This window comes from Tyto alba, unplaced genomic scaffold (genome assembly GCF_018691265.1).
Source record: "Tyto alba isolate M040663 unplaced genomic scaffold, T.alba_DEE_v4.0 Super-Scaffold_2, whole genome shotgun sequence".
Taxonomy (NCBI): Eukaryota; Metazoa; Chordata; class Aves; order Strigiformes; family Tytonidae; genus Tyto; species Tyto alba.
The window spans coordinates 14,842,251-14,860,923 of NW_024881282.1; the positions used below are offsets into that span (position 1 = coordinate 14,842,251).

At 36.3% G+C, this 18,673-nt stretch overlaps 1 protein-coding gene across 1 annotated transcript in view; it reads right to left on the reverse strand.

Annotated features, from left to right (window-relative positions):
• TRPC6 (transient receptor potential cation channel subfamily C member 6) overlaps positions 1-18,673 on the reverse strand; it is a 104,748-nt gene that overhangs the window by 22,068 nt on the left and 64,007 nt on the right. Inside the window, exons 2-6 of the mRNA XM_032991171.2 lie at positions 17,236-18,010; positions 9,488-9,673; positions 7,210-7,374; positions 2,348-2,561; positions 221-448 (exon numbers count right to left, since the gene is read on the reverse strand). Of these exons, the coding sequence (XP_032847062.2) occupies positions 221-448; positions 2,348-2,561; positions 7,210-7,374; positions 9,488-9,673; positions 17,236-18,010 (1,568 nt within the window). The remainder of the gene's footprint in view (positions 1-220; positions 449-2,347; positions 2,562-7,209; positions 7,375-9,487; positions 9,674-17,235; positions 18,011-18,673) is intronic.

Below are 18,673 nucleotides of genomic sequence, written 5' to 3' on the forward strand. Positions count from 1 at the left end.
GTTTTATCTTAGATCATTTCAGTGCCTGATGTCTAGAACAGTCCCCAAAGACATGCATGAGCATAGCCAAGGGAACTGTGATCAAATAGTAGGGATGAGAAAAAGGGGTGGGAATTTTTTAATCAGTATGTTGTGGAACTAAAGTATTGGAGACTTACTAACAGAAAATCAATTCATCTTGGCCCAAGAAGTAAAACTTAATCATGTGCAATCAACTCACCCAAGGTGTAGTATTTTATATTGGGCTCCAGTGTTGGACTTGTCAGATCTTTCATATTTGCATCAACGAAGTTCTGGGCTCTGGATGCATGCCAAAATGCCATAAACCTTGCTATGAATGATGCTGCAAAAATTGCTAACATACCAAAATCAAGCATATTCCATAACTCAAAAAGGTATTCCTTTGGACCTTGAGACCAAATTTCCTTACATTCAGACCATATCATGCCTGTATAAGACATAAGAGAGAAAACAGTGTGTTCTTTTATTTTCATGTTTGTTTTATTTGGTATTTTATTATGTATAGGATATGCTCTTGGCTGCAGTCAAACTCTAAACAGTTCTGGTCAGTGGGAGTTCAAACACAAACTAAAATCCTTGAATCTGCCACTTTATATAGATTCTAGTACTTTTTTGTCATGTGAGTAATAATAACAATCTTTCATACTGCATTTTCATGTACAACTACAAAAATTTTCAAAGAGAAGAATGGGATGTGATTACCATCTGTTACAGACATGGGAAGACACAGAAAGAGCAGAAATGCTCTAGCATGATCATACAGTAGTGGTAGAATTAACAGCAGAACTCACATTTTGTTATTTGCAGAGTACCCTGAGTACAGTCTCTTTTACTGAAATTGCAAATATATGTGACAAACGAATATGAAAATAAGAATCAGACCTAATGCATCTTCAGTAGGGCAAAGGTATCTGTTTGATTCCTAATCATTCTTCCTTAATAATAAAACATAGGACTACAGTATTATTTTATGGCATCCTTGATATTGAGCAAAACATTTTCATTTTCAAGATAAAATCTATTTAATCATGAACTACATTTCTAGGATTCCATAGAGAGTTAATAAAAAACTGAATTGGAATAATGTCACTATTTTTTGCACTTGTCAAAATGTCTGAAGGAACTTCTCATCATTTTCAGATAAGGACAACTATAATGTTAATTACAGCAATTAAATTCAATGCTCCATCTTTACGCACTGCATCAGTTTTTCATAAACCACCTTACACATGACACTGAAATAAACAAAAATATTAATTATTATATATATTATATTAAAATCTCCTAAATTAGCAAACTAGAACTTCAAATTGTTAAATTATTATTTACTCCTTTATTATCAGATGAAAACATATATATTTATGAAATATTTGGAAATCTAAGTGAATATTTTGAAATCTAAGTGCCATATTATTCCTATAACACACATTATATTCATTTATAAACAGCTTTATGATGAAATAAATAAAGATTGCCAATGCCTTTTAAAGCTATAAAAATTAGTTGGTGTACAAATGGCTCCAATTTCAATCACAGAAAGCTAATAAAAGCAAAATATTTTAAATGCACCAGCTCTTGAATGGAAACAGATTTTACTTATCATGAATGTAACTCTCCCATATTATTGACTTAACTAACAACCAGAACCCAGATCCTTAAAATATTAGGGCATCTAACCCCCATTGGAATAAATGGTATTAGACTTCTAAATAAGAATCAGACTGCTAAAATATTTTGGAGAGTCTGTGATCAAGTTCTGATGCTGAATATTACTGCATCACCAAAATGAAAGAGTCAGCTCAGAGTACTATTCATTGTATTCATTTCATCCTTACGCTGGGATGGAAAAATCTACCACTGAATGTTCAGTGGTCTATATTCTTCTTCTCCATTGTCAATAATACATTCAGCTATACACTATTGATTCTGCAAGCATACTTGCAAAATAAGAGAATCTTAGCAGAAAGAGGCAATTTGACACAAAAAAAACTTGGCCCATGATGTGGAAATCTTTCCCCTTGGAAGTTGACACAGCCTGACTCAAAAAACTGCTAAATACTTTCCTTTGATATGCATAAAACTGAATTTGCATTCAGATGATATGTATTTCATGTAAGTCTTTAACCTGAATGTTTGTGATTAACTTGGCACATGTGAATCCTGCTGACATCCAGTAAGAAACATGAGGTCAATGTGGGAATGCAGCCAGCTGAATAAACTCCCTTTGTTGCAATTTTTACATGTAACATTAATAGCAAAGGATTAATTCGGGTCCAGCTTCACTGAAATCACAGCAAGAAAAATTTAAGCGAAAATTAATCTTTACCTATTACCCAAGAAATAATGAGCATCTCCATCCATGAGAAACAGGATGTTTTCATCCTAAATAGCTGTTTTACATTGCCTGTTGTTTCATTAGGTCGGAGTTTGGTGCCATCAAATCTGTCAGCTGCATTCATGACAAGTAGACCAAGAAAAATGGTGAAAGAGGCTGCATGGGCTACAAACTTCATAAATGGTCCACGCATTATCCTCCCCAGCTGCAACAGAGGTTATGAAACACAAGGATATTGCATTGCCTTCTTCCAAAATAAAAATGTATAAAAAAAAACAGTAACACAGATAAATCTATATTTCAATAACATACAGAAACAAATATTTGGAAAAAGTGAATGGTATGACGCCATGCTGACAGTCACCTTTAAATGTTTCTACTTACTTGTTATTTTCAGAGGGATAAACTATCAGTTTCACCAGATATTTATTTTTAACTTAGTGTTTTGAAATAGTTCTGTAATTATTTTGGGGCATCTATGTTTATTATAGGTAATCAAGAGAAAAATTTATTATAGTTGTTAAATTTCTTACATGCTAGTCATCTTTATGAGGCAACAAAGAAAATGAGATTTTGACACTTACTAAAAACATTAAATTATCACCAGGAGTGGGCTGTGACTAAAGAATTCCGTTTCCTGACATAATACTTAATTTAGCACAGTTATTATACAATTTTCCCAACTCACTTTCTTTAAAAATAAAAAAATTAATGAGGCCTCAAAAGGTTATGTTTATAGTTCTGTAATGTCTTAATTTCCTTCCTGACTCCCTTAATGGAAATGTCCTCAACTTTGTTGTGACTGGGAACAACTTTAAAATGGTGTATTGAAACACTTAAAAACCTAAAAGTTCCATACAAACTCACACAAGGCTGAACTTTTAGCAATTATTCACTTTATTTTTGGGAGTGCCTGTAATAAAAGTCTTAGTTTGATCAGTTAGTTGGCAGCTGCAGAAAAATACTTTTTTATTTTAGGTTAAGACAATATCTGTATCTGACAAAAATTATTTGGAAAGGATTGAAAGCAAGTGTCACAGATCTCAGCTGAAACATATAACAAACTGTGGTCTGGAAAAGGCAGGGGAAAGCAGAAGGATAAGTTATTGGCATTTGTATTTTTGCTACACTTGTTTCAATATCAAATTCAGAATTTTGCTGTTCTTATACTCAGCTTTTGCAGAAACAGAATAAGAGGATGCAGCTGAGGATGCGACGGTAAAGTCTCAAATACAGATAACATTAAGAAAACTACACAAATGTAAAAGAAGATACTGTTAAAGGAACACTGTCAAGGTTGGCAGGCACAAAATTTGATCTTCTTTCTCCTTTACATTACTTTGCAAACCCATGCCATTCATTATATTTTTCACTCAATAAAATTAATTTATCTTTTATTAAATAAAATATTCCATCATTCTCATGAGATGAACTTCAACAACCAAATATATTGTGTGAACTACAGAGGGAGCAGGTAATTGTCATGGGGAAAGATTTTATTTCAAGCTAGGAAGGAACAGTCATAAACAACACATAGTAAAGCACAGCTGGAAAATTATAAAGTACCTTGACAGTGTCCTTTTAAATGCATTATTCTTGTGTTCACAAACGAAGATGGGTTAGGAGACAGATGCCAGAAAGAGACATAGCCAGAAAAGAAGAAAAAGTACTGAAGGAGGTAATGTTAATATATTCCTTGTTCAAAAAAGATAAAATTTAAAAGACTGAACTCCTATCACTCCCACCCCTTCAAGAGACAAAAAAATATTTTTTACATATATGTAGTAGAATCACCCTGGAAGCAGGAATGACTACAGTTGAATTGATTACACAAATGCTGGAAGTTATTATGTCGTTGCCATATAACAGTGATCCAATAAAATCTTTAAATGATATTTTTAAAATTACAAATCTCTTTATGGAGGAGATATCGGTCAGAAAATGCGAATCAAGGAAAGAAAGAACAACATGTAAAGATAAGGCCATAATCTTGCAAGTTTAGACTTTTCTATATGCTAGAGTCCCTCCTAAATGCACTTTCACTGTACATTTTGACATAATAAATTCCCTCCCATTGTAGAGACAAAGGACGTGATCTTCTAAACACTCTGAATCTCCTTCTGTAATTTAAGTGGGTTTGGATTTTGTTTTGATCCTCTGTGCTATGGTCTTTGGTTTGCTAAAGAGTTTTGGTGAGTGTTTTATTGGTTGGCTTGAGGTAGGACAAGATATACAATAGTTATTCTGTGGACACTTCAACACGTATTTGCCTTTATATAGTGTCACCAGAAATTGCTGGGGACTGGATTCAGCAGTTCACATTATTCCCTCCTTGTGACTGCAGAAACAATCAGTATTGTAACATTATGGAGTATGGCATTGATAAAGAAATGATAAAATAGGAGTCCAGGTAGCACATCTATCACAAAGGAGAAAAGGCCTGATAACAAAAAAGAGATAATGCATATACTCTTCTAGGAAGAACAATTTCCTAGCTCCTCATATACTCGACATGATGTTCAATTTCTGTTCCTCTATCACAGTGCAAAAGAGGAATGCATATAGCCCTCAGAACATGCTTCTAGAAAACATGTAGGGACTTAACGTGTTACTTCTTTAGAAATGCCAACCCCAGGTGGTTGGGAACAGCAAAAGAAGACTCAGTTTCAAATTCAGATCACTAATCTTGGCCAGGGGCTGACTGAATTATTTATGAATTCATAAAGCTAAAAATCTAAATTCTATTATTAATTAGAGCTGAACAGCACAGACATTTGAGATTCTTGGAGAAAACTGAAAAAAGTTTTTACTCTTTCAAAATGTCATGTAATCAAATAATATTCTTGAGGTTCTGGGTTAATTATGTCAGTAGTTACACTGAATTACCAATTAGAAATACAAAGCAAACAGTTCACAAAACTTTGAAGTGCCTCCATGTGGAGTGCTGGCTGAAACTCAAACGAGAGGGAATCTTAATTCCTTTTGGCATCTGACACTAGTGAATTCCTGCCAAATCAACAGGACTTTGTCCATATATTTCTGTGAAATTTCTTCCAGATCTGAAACTCTCAATTCAGTATCTGTGGTCCAAGCTCAACTTAACTTTTTCCTAAAGAGGAAACTGGTCAGCTATACAGGTAACCGACTGAGATGTTGCAAATGTCATAAAGACTTTTTTGCCTTTCTCAGAGCCATGGCATGAGAATATAAAGAAATGTGTCAGAATAACTTCACTGCAAGCTGTTATTCTCACCACAAATACTGTGAGTCACTGTGCCCTATAGCACCAAACCTGGAAAAAGAAGGGGTATTTTATCTCTGTAGGAGGAGAAGAGATTACTGAAACTCCATCATTTCATACACAGAAAGGACTCTGTTGATACAGGTATTTTTCTGTATTGGAGCTATCCTATCCTGAAATTAAATAGTGAACACTTTTTTATTGAAAAATGAGTGAGGCACAATGTAAGAAATGGCAACTGGTGAAAAAGGTGTATTAGGTTTTACCTTTAAAGAATATAATGAAACAAAAAGCATTCAACATATAAATCACACAATGAGACAATTCAATAGAGAGAGAAGTGAAATCTTAAAGGATGTCCCTTGAACCTTAAAAAGCTACTCTGAAATAGGTTTTTCAGAATGTACAATGGTTCAGAACTACTTTAAGATCCAATAAATCATTGAAAAAGGAAAATGACAACTAGATAAGTCACTGCTATAGTTGAAAACCAGTTACTGAAGTATTGAATCTCACGGTGTGTTTTAAGACAAAAGTATTCATAAAAATCCTAATTGCTATACAGAAAAGTGAAAATTATATAACTGATTTTTATTGTCCAAACTGAAAGAAATTAAAAATACGGCAAAACAAAAAAGTCCCACCTATCTCCCCTCAGAGAACAATTTAAAAAAAAATAAATCACAAAGATATCAGTCCTCTCCTTCAACCTTCCTCCTCCCCTGGAATCACTGTGTGCACATAGGATTTGACCTGCTATTTGACATGGATGTTATACTGTGATCTGTTGAATAATCCTTACAGGAGCCAATTTGTTCCCTCTAATATATTCTCAAGGGAAATTTTCCATCAGCATCTATTTAAAATGGATAGTGACCAACTAAAATATAGATTCAACATGAAGTTCAGAGGGGTCAGAGACTGTAACCCACCTTCAGTGGAAAGGCTTTCCATACTATATATCATTCAAAACAGTTACAGCAGTAGCATCCAAATCCAGACAGTGCATCATAAATGGCTGCAGGGGAGGCTGCATGACTGGTTTAAAAACCTCATGAAATATAATGAGTATTAGCACTGTCTTGACAAGAGAACATAATTCACTTTGACTTCTAGAAAACTAATGATGACTGTTTTAATTTCTGTCATTCATGTTTCAGTGACTTTTATTCATTAACCTTTAATCATCAAAAATAAAATTGCCTTTGAGATAATTGGTATACAACCCACAGCTTGAACTCAGTCTACCTCTGAATCTATGGGAAATGAGGATCCTCTGCATCTGCCTACTAAGGCAACAACTAAATAAAGAATAGTTTGACTCATTGTTTCTGAAGTATAATTTCTACAAGGCAACTCTTGCTCAACCATTGTAATTTAATTTAATTGCATTGCATTTACCACAATACATTTGCCTGTCTTAATTACAACTGTCAGAACATGCAATCCTGTAGCCATTGCGCTCTAACTCAGCTTTAAAATAACACATTTCTGAAGTATTTTTTAAACATGTCATTAATTTATACTCATGCTTCATCTTCATCAGACAGGAATCTACATACAGATGACACAGGAGTTAATGAAAGGCCCATACAAGATTCCACAGACTGACCTTACTGCAAGGAGCAATCCAGTAAGCCATTGAAAGGAATGGCAGTCCTACCGCAACAGCAAGAACCACCAGAAACTTCACTGCCATGGTCTGCTGCCGTAAACCTGACAAATTCTCATACCAGATTGAGAGAAGCTGTTGCTGGCAGTTTGGATGTGCTACAAACTGTAACAAAGAAAAGGACAACAAAAATAGTATTGATGTCAGAATATTTTTTATTAAAATAACAGCTATATGAAGTGCATTAAGAATGCTGGAATAGCAACAACTCAGCTTATATTCAAAGGAACATTAACAAGGGTAAAAGAAAAACTTTTTAGATTAGCATAATCTCCTAGCATGCAGGAATGATGCTATCAGCAACAATATTTCATTTCATTTAAAAAACTATTATTTTATTGACACTGTGTTCCATCACAAAATATTAATTTCCACCTAAAGGTAATTAATCATATGTTTTATCTGGGCAAACTCTATGTGTTTCTGACACTCACAATTTTCACGTTACTACTTCCAGAATTTCCAAAACTTCAAGTCTTTTTGTTCTGCAAAGGATGCTATACCGTCTTTAGTTATGAAACAAAGAAGATGCTATATTTTCACACGTTAACATAGAAAATACCATTTTTTTTTAGCTGCCATAAGGAAACAGTTGTCACCTTTTGCAGGAAACCAGCTAAGGACAATTTCTAACTTGGTTATGGAATCTTTTGGACAAACTGCAAAACTGGCAGTTTTTCACCTATAACCCTCTTTTCTGTCAAAATCTCTGGAGAGTATAAGAAACATGTGACAAAGGTAGATATTAATAAACAGTGGATTCTTCTGCACAATTAATTTTTAAGTCTAGACCTGGAAATACTACTAAAAATTTAACTGAATATATATATATATATATTTTTTTTTTTAGAATAGTTCTCTATACTTAAAGGATGAGTGGGTGAAGGTGCAAGAAATGTCTTTATTTAGGCAAGAAAGAGTGTTGAAAGTAAGTTCACATTCAAGGAAGGATTAATACTCAAATACTATGAAGGACAAGGTCAATGTGGTATCTTCTCTTCAAAACTTGTTTCAGGTCTCTTTAGTACCTTGCAAAGTGTTTTGCAGGTTTGTGTTCATACGCTAGTAAGTGCTATTCAGTCAAAATGGTTTCTTCTTTTCTTCTCTTCATGAACACACAAATACTCCTCACATATAAATGTTTTAGGTGTCCTCCAGAGATGTGAACTTAATTTTTATAAAAAATCTGCAACTCTTCCCTGATAAATTAGATCTGTGTCTTCAGTCCATACTGGATTTTAAGAGTCCTGACTCCATATCTTTTTTTTTTGATAAAATAAGATATTGTTTATTTTTAAAGTGATCTGATCCACTTCATTATGTACAAAAAGTTTCATCAAAGGTCTTGCTGCTCTGTTAGGAGATAGAGCTTCTTTACGGTAATCTGCTTTCAAAGTCTATTCCTGAGCTTTGTCTTCCTGATCTCTGGTTGTACAAACTTCACCACACAAATAATTTCTCCCTGGTTCACACATGTCACCTAGAACTTTACAATCTATATTACCCAAGAGTTTTCTGGGTAAATCAAGGGTCTTGGTGCAGCTACTAACTCAGATGGTTTCACTGAGCACTTTTCAGGTGCAGTCCAGATTATTAAACTGACATCAGAAATGAAACTAAGCCAAGGAAGGGACAATAACTCCTGTATTCAGCACTGCTTGAGTGAGAATCACAGCGCTATTACACCTAGATTATGTCTCTGATCCTCTATACAAACAAATATAAATTTTCTGAGACGTGCAATTTCACTAAGTTTTCTCAACTTTCTGAGTAAGACACAACAGCTTGACAAAAATGTGTTGTCAGTATTTGTTATCATGCAGTGTACAGGACTTCTGTGCTATCCTCCATTTTTTACTAAATCTTATACTTTTCCATGCTGCAGTAGTGCAAACTTCTCCCTTTTTTTTTTTTTTTTTAATTTGAAAATAACTTAAACCGAAAACCAAGTAAATATCTACAAATTTTGCATAGAGGTACACATTTTTTTAGAGTCATTTGCCCACATACTCACTGTGACCAGTATTCACTCTGCATATCTGCTTCATTTTATTGCAAGGTATTTGGGGCAAGGATTCTTTTGTTTGTAAAATACACTGTGCAGAAGTTTCCAACTGTTCATTTAAGTGTCACAGGCTACCAAAACATACACATTTAATAATAGCACAATTTAATACCACTATCATGACATGTCTCTTTGATCAATATAGTTGCTTACTTTTTTAACTTCATACTTAATGGCGAGTTTTAAGCGGCTAAGGCTGGGACGACCACGTTCTCCGTTATTATGGCTCATCTCTACATCACCATTCAAAATAGCTTCCACTTCTTCTGTATTTCTGCACAAATCAAGGAGTCCAACTACAAAATCCTTGCATTGCATAGACAATTTCTTGTAATCATTCTAGAAAAAAAGAAAAAAGATAACTTGCTGTTTAGAACCAACATGACAGAAATAGTTCTACGTTCCAGCTACACATCTGTGACATCAATAATTTGTTTCCATCTTGCTATGTGTTTTTCTGGTAGATTAACAAAACATTGTTATTGGGCATCTACTTCCCCTGAACGTTCAAAGAGTAGGAATTCATCCCACCTTGGTTACCTTGGACATCTACTTTATCAATCTTTACACCTGAGTTAATTCTCTAGACTTGCTTTAGAGCCAATTGAAATTAAGAAAAAACATTCAGAAATATTGCATGACAAATTTTAATGACTATTTAAAGTTAAGATGAATAGCATAGGGTAAAATTTTCTATTCACTGACTGTCACAGAAGTCTACATAACTAGCTCAGATGTAGAAAGTTACACTGTAAAGATCTCAATTGGACAAGATGAATATCATACAGAGAACACATCTAAACAACTTCCCAACCTTCTTGAGAATTACATAAATACAATGAAATTTCTTAGGCCTTGAATTATTCTTGTAAATCTTATCTTTCTCATTTTCCAACATCTCTTTTAGCTTATAAACACAAAATTTTATTGCTGTTTTCTAGCAACAGTGTCAGCAGTGCTACAGATAGCATGGTAATACCACATCTCCAACTCAGTGCTCTCTAGCTCAAATATCTCACGACAGACTTCACTGTGTGAGCCAACATGTTGCTCTAGAACTGCAGGTTCAGTTGCTTATTGCTTTAGCTAGTAAAAAATCTTCTCAGTCACTGTTTTCCAAAAGGCATAAGTCAAAACAGAAGAAGATACTCCAGTTTTTTAACCACTCCTTACCTGCAGATGTGTTTGGGTCATAAAAGAATATAGCTAGACAGATAGAGAGTTATCTGAATATAGATACAGATGTATATCTAAAGCTAAAAAATGTCTACAGATATATTACCCCTGGGCTGGACCTTACAAGAGATTTACTCATAAATGTTTCAACAACTTCTGATATTTTTGTGACCTCTGCTAATTTTAATGTCTTAAAAAGATGAAATTACTGTAGAATTTTTCCCAAACAAAAGAATTTTAAAAATTCCAACCAATCCACACCATACAGGACTGCTCCTGTAGTCTCTATTTCATGTTCAAAGTAACTTTCTATGAATGTTTTTATTACAGTGACACATTTCCCTCTCTTCTTGGTCTGTTCATCATAGCATTCCCCACTTCTCTCACTTTTAGTCTGTTTAGTCCCTTCTTTTTAACTACTTCCTTCGTACTAACTGCCATCTAATGCACACCCTGGAAGAGAAATCATTATTTTGAGTATACAGAATATCCTAATTTATCTGCCAAAGGTGCACTTCATGCATGTTTCTGCTTTATTACCCACCAACACCACAATACCAGTTTATTACTTGGATATATTAAAGGATTGCATCCAAGTTTTACATTTCACTTTACTTATATAGTTGCAAACATTCATAGGCAAACAGTTATAGATGCTATTGTATGTCTACATAAAACTGTTAGTGATTTATCTTTTCAATAATGTAATGTAAGCAAGATAGCTCAGATCTGTCATAAAAGAGAAAGAAACTTTAATGTAATTTCTCTACAAAGACAACAGAAGCTAAATACTTAAACTAACCATTTCATGATATGCTGTATATTTTATTATTGTATTATTTATTTTCCCTCTCTTCAGAAGAATGAGATTAACCAAAATCCTGACTTCTTGGCACTACGGAAAGACATTTTTTGAGAGCAATATATCACCTTCTGTTCAACTTTAATTTTTGTAGCAGCAGCTAAGATAAGATTCAGTATTCAGTCATTTTGAGAAATAAATGTCTTCTTCAAAATGAAAGGAAAATTAGCCATTTGAGATTCACAGACAAAGGAAAAACATGGAGTCAACTTATGTACCCTTGTACAATTAGGTACCATGAAATGTTCCAAACTGATACCTGACCCTTGGACATCAAAGGAAGAAAGGAACAGTTTTCAATAAATTTAGGAACAAAATAATTTGGCCTTCATAAATAACTATTACAAAATATCGTAATGTATTTGTAACATATTGGTATGTGCATATTTTCTGGTAGGAAACATAGATACATACACACTCACACACTCTTCATCAATATTTTCCAGCTCTGGTGACTGAGACATGACATGGATTTTCAAAACAATATGCAAGGAGACCATTAATCTATAGTGGAGTCAAATGCTTTTGGGTAGTCTCAAAACAAAAATAATATATGATAATTTATTCTAATAAAGATTATGATTTTTTTCTGAGTGTCGTCCTATTTACCAAAATTAATACTGAATGGGCACTTTTAAAAATAGCCAGATAGCCCCATTCACACTTTGCAGTGAATCCCTTCTGAATTTAGGTTTGTACATGGTATCATTGTATATAATAGTACCCAGTAAACTCATCCATAAACTCCATCAGTTTATTTTCCCATTTGCAAATGCAATAAAACAGCTTCACCTCCTGTGAAATACTGCCACAGCTGTGATCAGTGGTGGTAGCTGAGCTGAAGTGTCCTTGCTGGTCAGGTTACAGCAAAGGAGTTCTGGGGAACTGAGCATCACCGCCTCCACCCCAGTGGGCACAGGACAGTTGTAACACAGCAGTCAGCCGAAGGCAACACACATCCCTGCTCTAGTTCACAGTTTGCTGTCTTGAGACATATTCCCTTTGAAGAATTTATTCTTTCAGGGAAGGTTATGGAGGACAGATGGGATGATAATGTCTTAAACTGCTACACGAAGGTTTGTCAGGGTCTGAAAAAGGGGCAGGTAGCTTGAGCCAGGCAATTTTGTTTCTAAGAAATTAAGTGTGTTAACTTGCAGAGATTACTGCACCAGACATCTTTTGCCCCTTGTCTCCTTGGTCCACTTAAATGTGTGGTGACAGCAAAAATTATTAATACACTCTTCTTGCCATCTCAGTGTCTCTTTGTCACATGTGCACAGAAAGTTCACCCTCTTCCAGAGTCTCACATGTCTCTTATCATTAATGTGAGCCACGGGAATGTGGTAATTTGGCTTAACTTATTGATGAGGAGCCAGGGGAAGAAGACGCTGGTGGTAGAGGAATGACAGGAGGGGTGGGGGTGAGTGGCTGCTGCTGAGAGGCTGCCCTTTGGGTTAGGAGCAGCCACAAACTGTCTTGGTGTCCCAGATAAGGGAGCAAGCAGCCCACAGTGACTCTAAAAACCTCAGCTGACCACGATCTGCCTTACCTCTGACCATGTAAGCAGGAGAGCACGACCAGGAGAGCATTACCATAGCCACTTCTCCCTGAAGAAAGGGGCTTTCTCCACACAGCCTCCTGTGACCAGCCACAGGCTCCTGCTGTCCCGCAGACTGTGCCCAGGATGAAAACGCTCTCAGGACACAGGCTGACACTGAACCCCACAGATGAGATGGAGCAGTGCTCCAGACCATGTCCTGGCCCTGCTTAGTGAACTGTAGAGGCCAAGACCAGAAACACGGGTACAGCTATACAAGGATTTAGGATTCAAAGTCCGTTGTGAATCTAAGTGGGACCTAAATGTTAGATTTAGGCATCTTAGCAGGTAGATAAACATGTTATTCTCCTTAAAAAAGTGGTCCTTACTCCTTCAGTGCTTCAGTTGTTCTTCTCTAAAAGGTTGATGTTACCTTTTCTTTAAGAGAGCTGACAATACCCGTAATGAAGACCAGAATCAAATTTCTGTAATGAGGGATTGTATAAATGAAAACAAACAGCAAATCAGACTTTGAGATGATAAATTGAATTTTGCTTCTCATCAGAAAAGCAAACTCAGACAACCTTATTAGGTGTATTAATTTTAATACAGCAAACAGTAACATATCTGTTTAATTTAAAAATACCCTTTCCACTCCATCCCATTAAACAATAAAACAGTCTGTTGCCATTATAGCTGTAGTGAACTTTGTACTAAATGCAAACCTTATCCATTTTGAACAGCACTGGCCCACAGCCATCACTCTCAAAACTCCAGGTCACATTTCTGCAGGACAACATTTGTCAGATATCATCTACATCCTTATAGACACAGTAGAGATAATAGTTCTAGAGTGGACAAACAATTTAGATGACAGAAAATATGAGTACAATTCCACAAAATAAAAATATCCTACATAATATCAAACCTCGTAAAGCTGCACACTTAGTCATGTCATAAAAAGCTAAATTAAATGGTGTTCAGAAAATCCTGAAGTTTTCAGAATTACTCAGGAAGCCTGAATTAGCTGTTTGTGTGGTACAGAAATACTCCTACACTGTGCTTGACACATCTGTCCAGTTAGTCTTCCTTCAGAAGTCATCTTCTACTTTTTTCTGGTTTTACTCCTAATAAAGAATGTTCCTCTAGGATACTTGTAAAAACAGTATCTGAAAACAAATGCAACAGGCACATAATGCTAGATGACACTGCTACAGAGCTTTGAAGCAAAGAAAGGAGTTTATTCCAGAGAACAGTGGTTTCCACTAATTATGGCATTTCCTATTTTGTGTGAATCACAGTTCCATGGTCCGTGTTATCTCTAACAATACCTCATGGTGTAAGACAGGAGGGAGAAGTAACTTACAAGATAGCCATGAAACAACCAGTGTCACAGTTGACTATTAACCCTTTCCATTGCTTCTGAGGAAGACCTGGGAATTATGCGTGCACTGATTGCTGTAGGGACCCACCAGGAAGCTCCCCTGCAACAATACCCCATCAGCACTTGTAAACCAGTGTATTACCAGAAAGTTCGATTTTAATTTATATAAGGTTTATAATACTTTAAACGGCTCAGGCAAACCCTAGGTGGAGCTAAAGATTTGCCATGTCCAGCTAATCTAAGCACTAAGAATATACTGATTTTGATTACACTAACACGTGTAACACATTTTTACGAAAACCACATTTTTACTCGGGGACTACACTACCTGGATAATTGTAACAAACTCCCGAAATAAATAAATTTATCTAACAATTGTTAGATAAATTGCTCCCATCAGGGACATGAGCTTGCAGGAGCACAAATAAACCCAGGCCCAGACTCAGTAAAGATGACAGTGTCCATTTTCTGCAACTTGTACACACAACCTTTGTATTGCCTGCACTGAACCTAAGCCAAGTATTTCCCAATCAAACCCCCAGCCTGTCTAGACACTGTAAATGTTATCACTTGTCAATAGTGTAAATGTTAACTTTTGTCAATGCACGTATAAACGTACTCCATGGTCTTTAATATTAATCCAGAACCACCATATGATTTTAGAACATGCAAAAATGTTCCCAAAAGACCTTATGTTGCCAGCCACCTGCTCCTGGTGAAACCTTAAATTACAGGAGAGTTAAATTTCTGTGTTGCCTTGTGCTCCTGCTCCTCATTGTTCCTATTCACCTTCACTCTAGAGTATGTACATCCCCAGCAGAGCTTGGCTGATTAACACCCAGCAATATGGAGCTACTCTGGTTTTTGCCCAGCCTCCTGTTTCTGCTGACAGACGGTACCTCAACAACTCTGTTGCAATTCTTTATACAACACTACACTAAAAGTGGAGCTCTAATTTTAGAGAAGGCAACTGAGACAAAAGATGAACTAAAAATACAAGTCACTCATGGATGAGCCAGTTTATGCCAAGAAAGGACCTCTTCATGGCACTTCAGGGCAGGCTGCAGCAGCTTGCTCTGAACCATCCCACCTTTTCTCACCTGTGTGCGCCATTCCCTGCCCTGGTGGCACCAGGGACAAATACAGCACTTCCAGTTCATCTCACCAGTTGTGTACTGCAACATACATTTGAAGGACACTTCTTGCTGCCTGTTCCAGATGATGATCTTATTTATCATAATAATCGTAGTTTCTGTCGTTCCCACTGTGGTAAACGGAGATAGATACACAGTCCCTACAAATCAGACATGCTAATTATCTCAACATAGCTGTGAACTTAACAGGCTGCATTTATGGCGTATGAAAAATGTTTTTCTGTTCTATTCTAAATTTAGTCCCCTTTAAGCTAATCAAGTCCTTTTGTTCACATCTTCAGCAGCTGCTAAAGAGAAAGAAACAAGAGTATGTGGTTTAATACTTTTTTCTGAACTGTACATGAAAGCAGTGGATTAAATCTCAGTCCATTGAGGTCCTAACAATTTCTGCCAGGGACTTCATGGGGCAGACATTCATCCTCTGTGTTAAGCTGAAGTGCTCTTCCCAGCATTTTGTCTTACTGATGTAAAATAAAAACTCTCCTCTGCTCCTATTCCAGCTGTTTAGCTGTTGTTTTTAAGATCCCCTTGTGCATTCCTCTTCCTTCTTTTCCCTCTCCAAGAAATATTTCAGATTCTTACAACAGACTGGTGACACAAAGATACACCTATGAGCACAAGTCAGGAGTGATTCAGAATTGCAGCATCTCAGCTCAGGTTGGCTGAGCAGAGACAGGTTGACAGCCTTGCGAATTGTACCACTGCTAAGAAGTTTAACATTAAATATTGATCATGACAACTTCAAACTCTTCCTAATACAGTGCTGGAAATTATTCTAATACTGCTTTGGAGGGTGTTTGATCTCCTGCTAGTGAAGTCTACATATCTTGCTCTGTCACAGTAGTATCATATACTAGCATCTGCTTTCAACAGGGTCTCATAAGGTAAACCCAGTCCACGGGATTTTAGCTAACCTAAGTCATAATTAACACTGCCAGTGTTTGCACAAGACCTGATTTTGCATTTACTGAGAGCAAAAAGCTTACGTTCCTACTTAAGACACATTTGTGTCTTAACACGAGTAAACTGGTAAATATTTTTGTAGGTTGTGAACCATTGTAGTTACATAACAAAAAAAAAAAAAACAAAGAACACTCGCTTAGAGGATCTTGGGGGCCTTGAATCCCTGAGTCCCAACTATTACTTTTTTTTTTTTTTTTCAAAATCATGCATTTGTGTAACATCAAAAATTCTATAAAAAAACACTGAAAAAGTCTTCAACTTTACAGAGTTCACATATAACTAAGTATAAATAAGTAAAAAAGAGGAAGAGGTGAGTAGAAATACCAGAGAAAAGCAGCATATTAAAAAAGGAAAAGGGCATTATTTAGAGTCCTTTTTGTGAATAAATGCAAAACATTGTGAGGCGTGAGAAAGCTTTCAGTCCAGCTACGAGAAAATAATGAGAATCCATGAGGGTTTAATAGAATTGTTCAATTTGTGTTGTATAAGTGACCAAACTGTACCACTTTATTCTCCTCCTTCCCCTGTCCTAAGCCAGCTTCATCCATGGGTTTGAAGGGCCTCCTTTACTATCCTGCCTGATAAGTGGAAAATTAGTTCACAGGCATATTCTACATAAGCAGCATGAATCACAGTCAACACAGAGCAGTAAGACATTCCCTAAGGTTTAAATCTTCTATTCATTAAACAATTACACATTTTCCCACATTATCCTGATGATTTATGAAGATGATACTGATCTCTTACTGCTCAAAGAATGGGAGAAAGACCTTTGATTGAACTTTGTAATTCTGTGTCTCTCTGGATCAGCATCCCTCTACTCACCTTAAACTCTTTTTCGATGTTGGCAAGCACAGCCAGCTCATTGCTGAGCTCTAAGGCAGTCATTACAGGGTCCTCACTGGACAAAGACAGATAAGCAGGGCTGGCCAGACCTTTGTAGGCATTGATTCTGGATCTAGAATGGCTGAAAGAGTCATGCTTTTGTTTCTGATTGCATTCACTGCACTTGCAGAAATAGTCATGTGGCCTATCGATCCGAGCTCCTTTTCTCAGCAGGGTGTGGACAATCTCATACTCATGGCAGTGAGCGGCCAGAATGATTGGTGTAACATCATGGGAAAACCTTGTGCCATCTTCATCGTATGCATAGAAGTCATCGTGCTGAAGCTCCGACTGGCTAGGACTCAGTGCAAGCCTCTTGCCTTCGGCAAACGCAGGATGGTTTAGGATGGCTTCCACTATCCGAACGTAACCTTTGCTAATAGCCAAAAGCAAGGCATCCCCAACCCGAGACAAGTTCTCCTTCTTCAGCAGAAGTTCTGTGATCTCCAGGTGCTCATTGGCAACTGCCAGCTGCAAGGCATTCTGCCCCATATAGTCCACACAGTTCACATTGAGTGAGGGACATTCTTCCAGCATTTTGCGAATCACTGGAATATTCCCATATTCTGCTGCATCTAAAAAGCGTTCCTCCTCAAGAGAAAGACTTGTTGAGCGGTCATTAAACATATAAGCAGGCCCTCGACTGGCCTGCCTCCTCCCCTTCTCCCGGAGAATGGTCTGTCGTCGTAGTGCTAGTCTATTCTCGTTGCCTCGGCTGTGTGGAAATAGAGAAATTATTAGTTCTGTTTTATGCAAGAGCATATCCATTTTAAATAATAATTAATAAAAATATTTTAATCATTTATACGCTCCATATTTTTAATGCAGCAGGGACACCACAAACCCTGACTTCGATGCACTTTGTAACCAGTCACTACACAGCACTGGAATCAGAAGCCAGCTGCATTTTACTTCAAGAAGAAGAAAAAGACCTAGACAGTCAACATTTAAGACTACACTTTTTTCCCTATTTTGTCCTCCACAGGTTTTGCATAGTTTTTAGTGAAACTGGATTGTGCTACGTGTTACATAGGCAGAATTCTTTCACAGGTTTACACAAAAAACCTCTGTTTTTCCAGCACTCTTCTATCAAAACTTCCCATCGTCATTTGGTATCCCACACATCCTTCTGATATGTACGGCTGCTTCATGAAAAAAGTGCTTCCTTTTTTAATCTAGAAAAAAATAAAGCATTGTAACATTTTTACATGCTAAGATACTGCTTTCAGGTTACCATAGTATTTCCAAAAGAAAGCATTCAGCTAAGCTTGAGAATTGTTTTTAGAGCAAAACTACATTTTCTCTGGATGAACGTACTACTTTCTGACACCTTTGCTAGAACTAGCAGATATTCTGAAGGACTTCACTGGAATGGCTG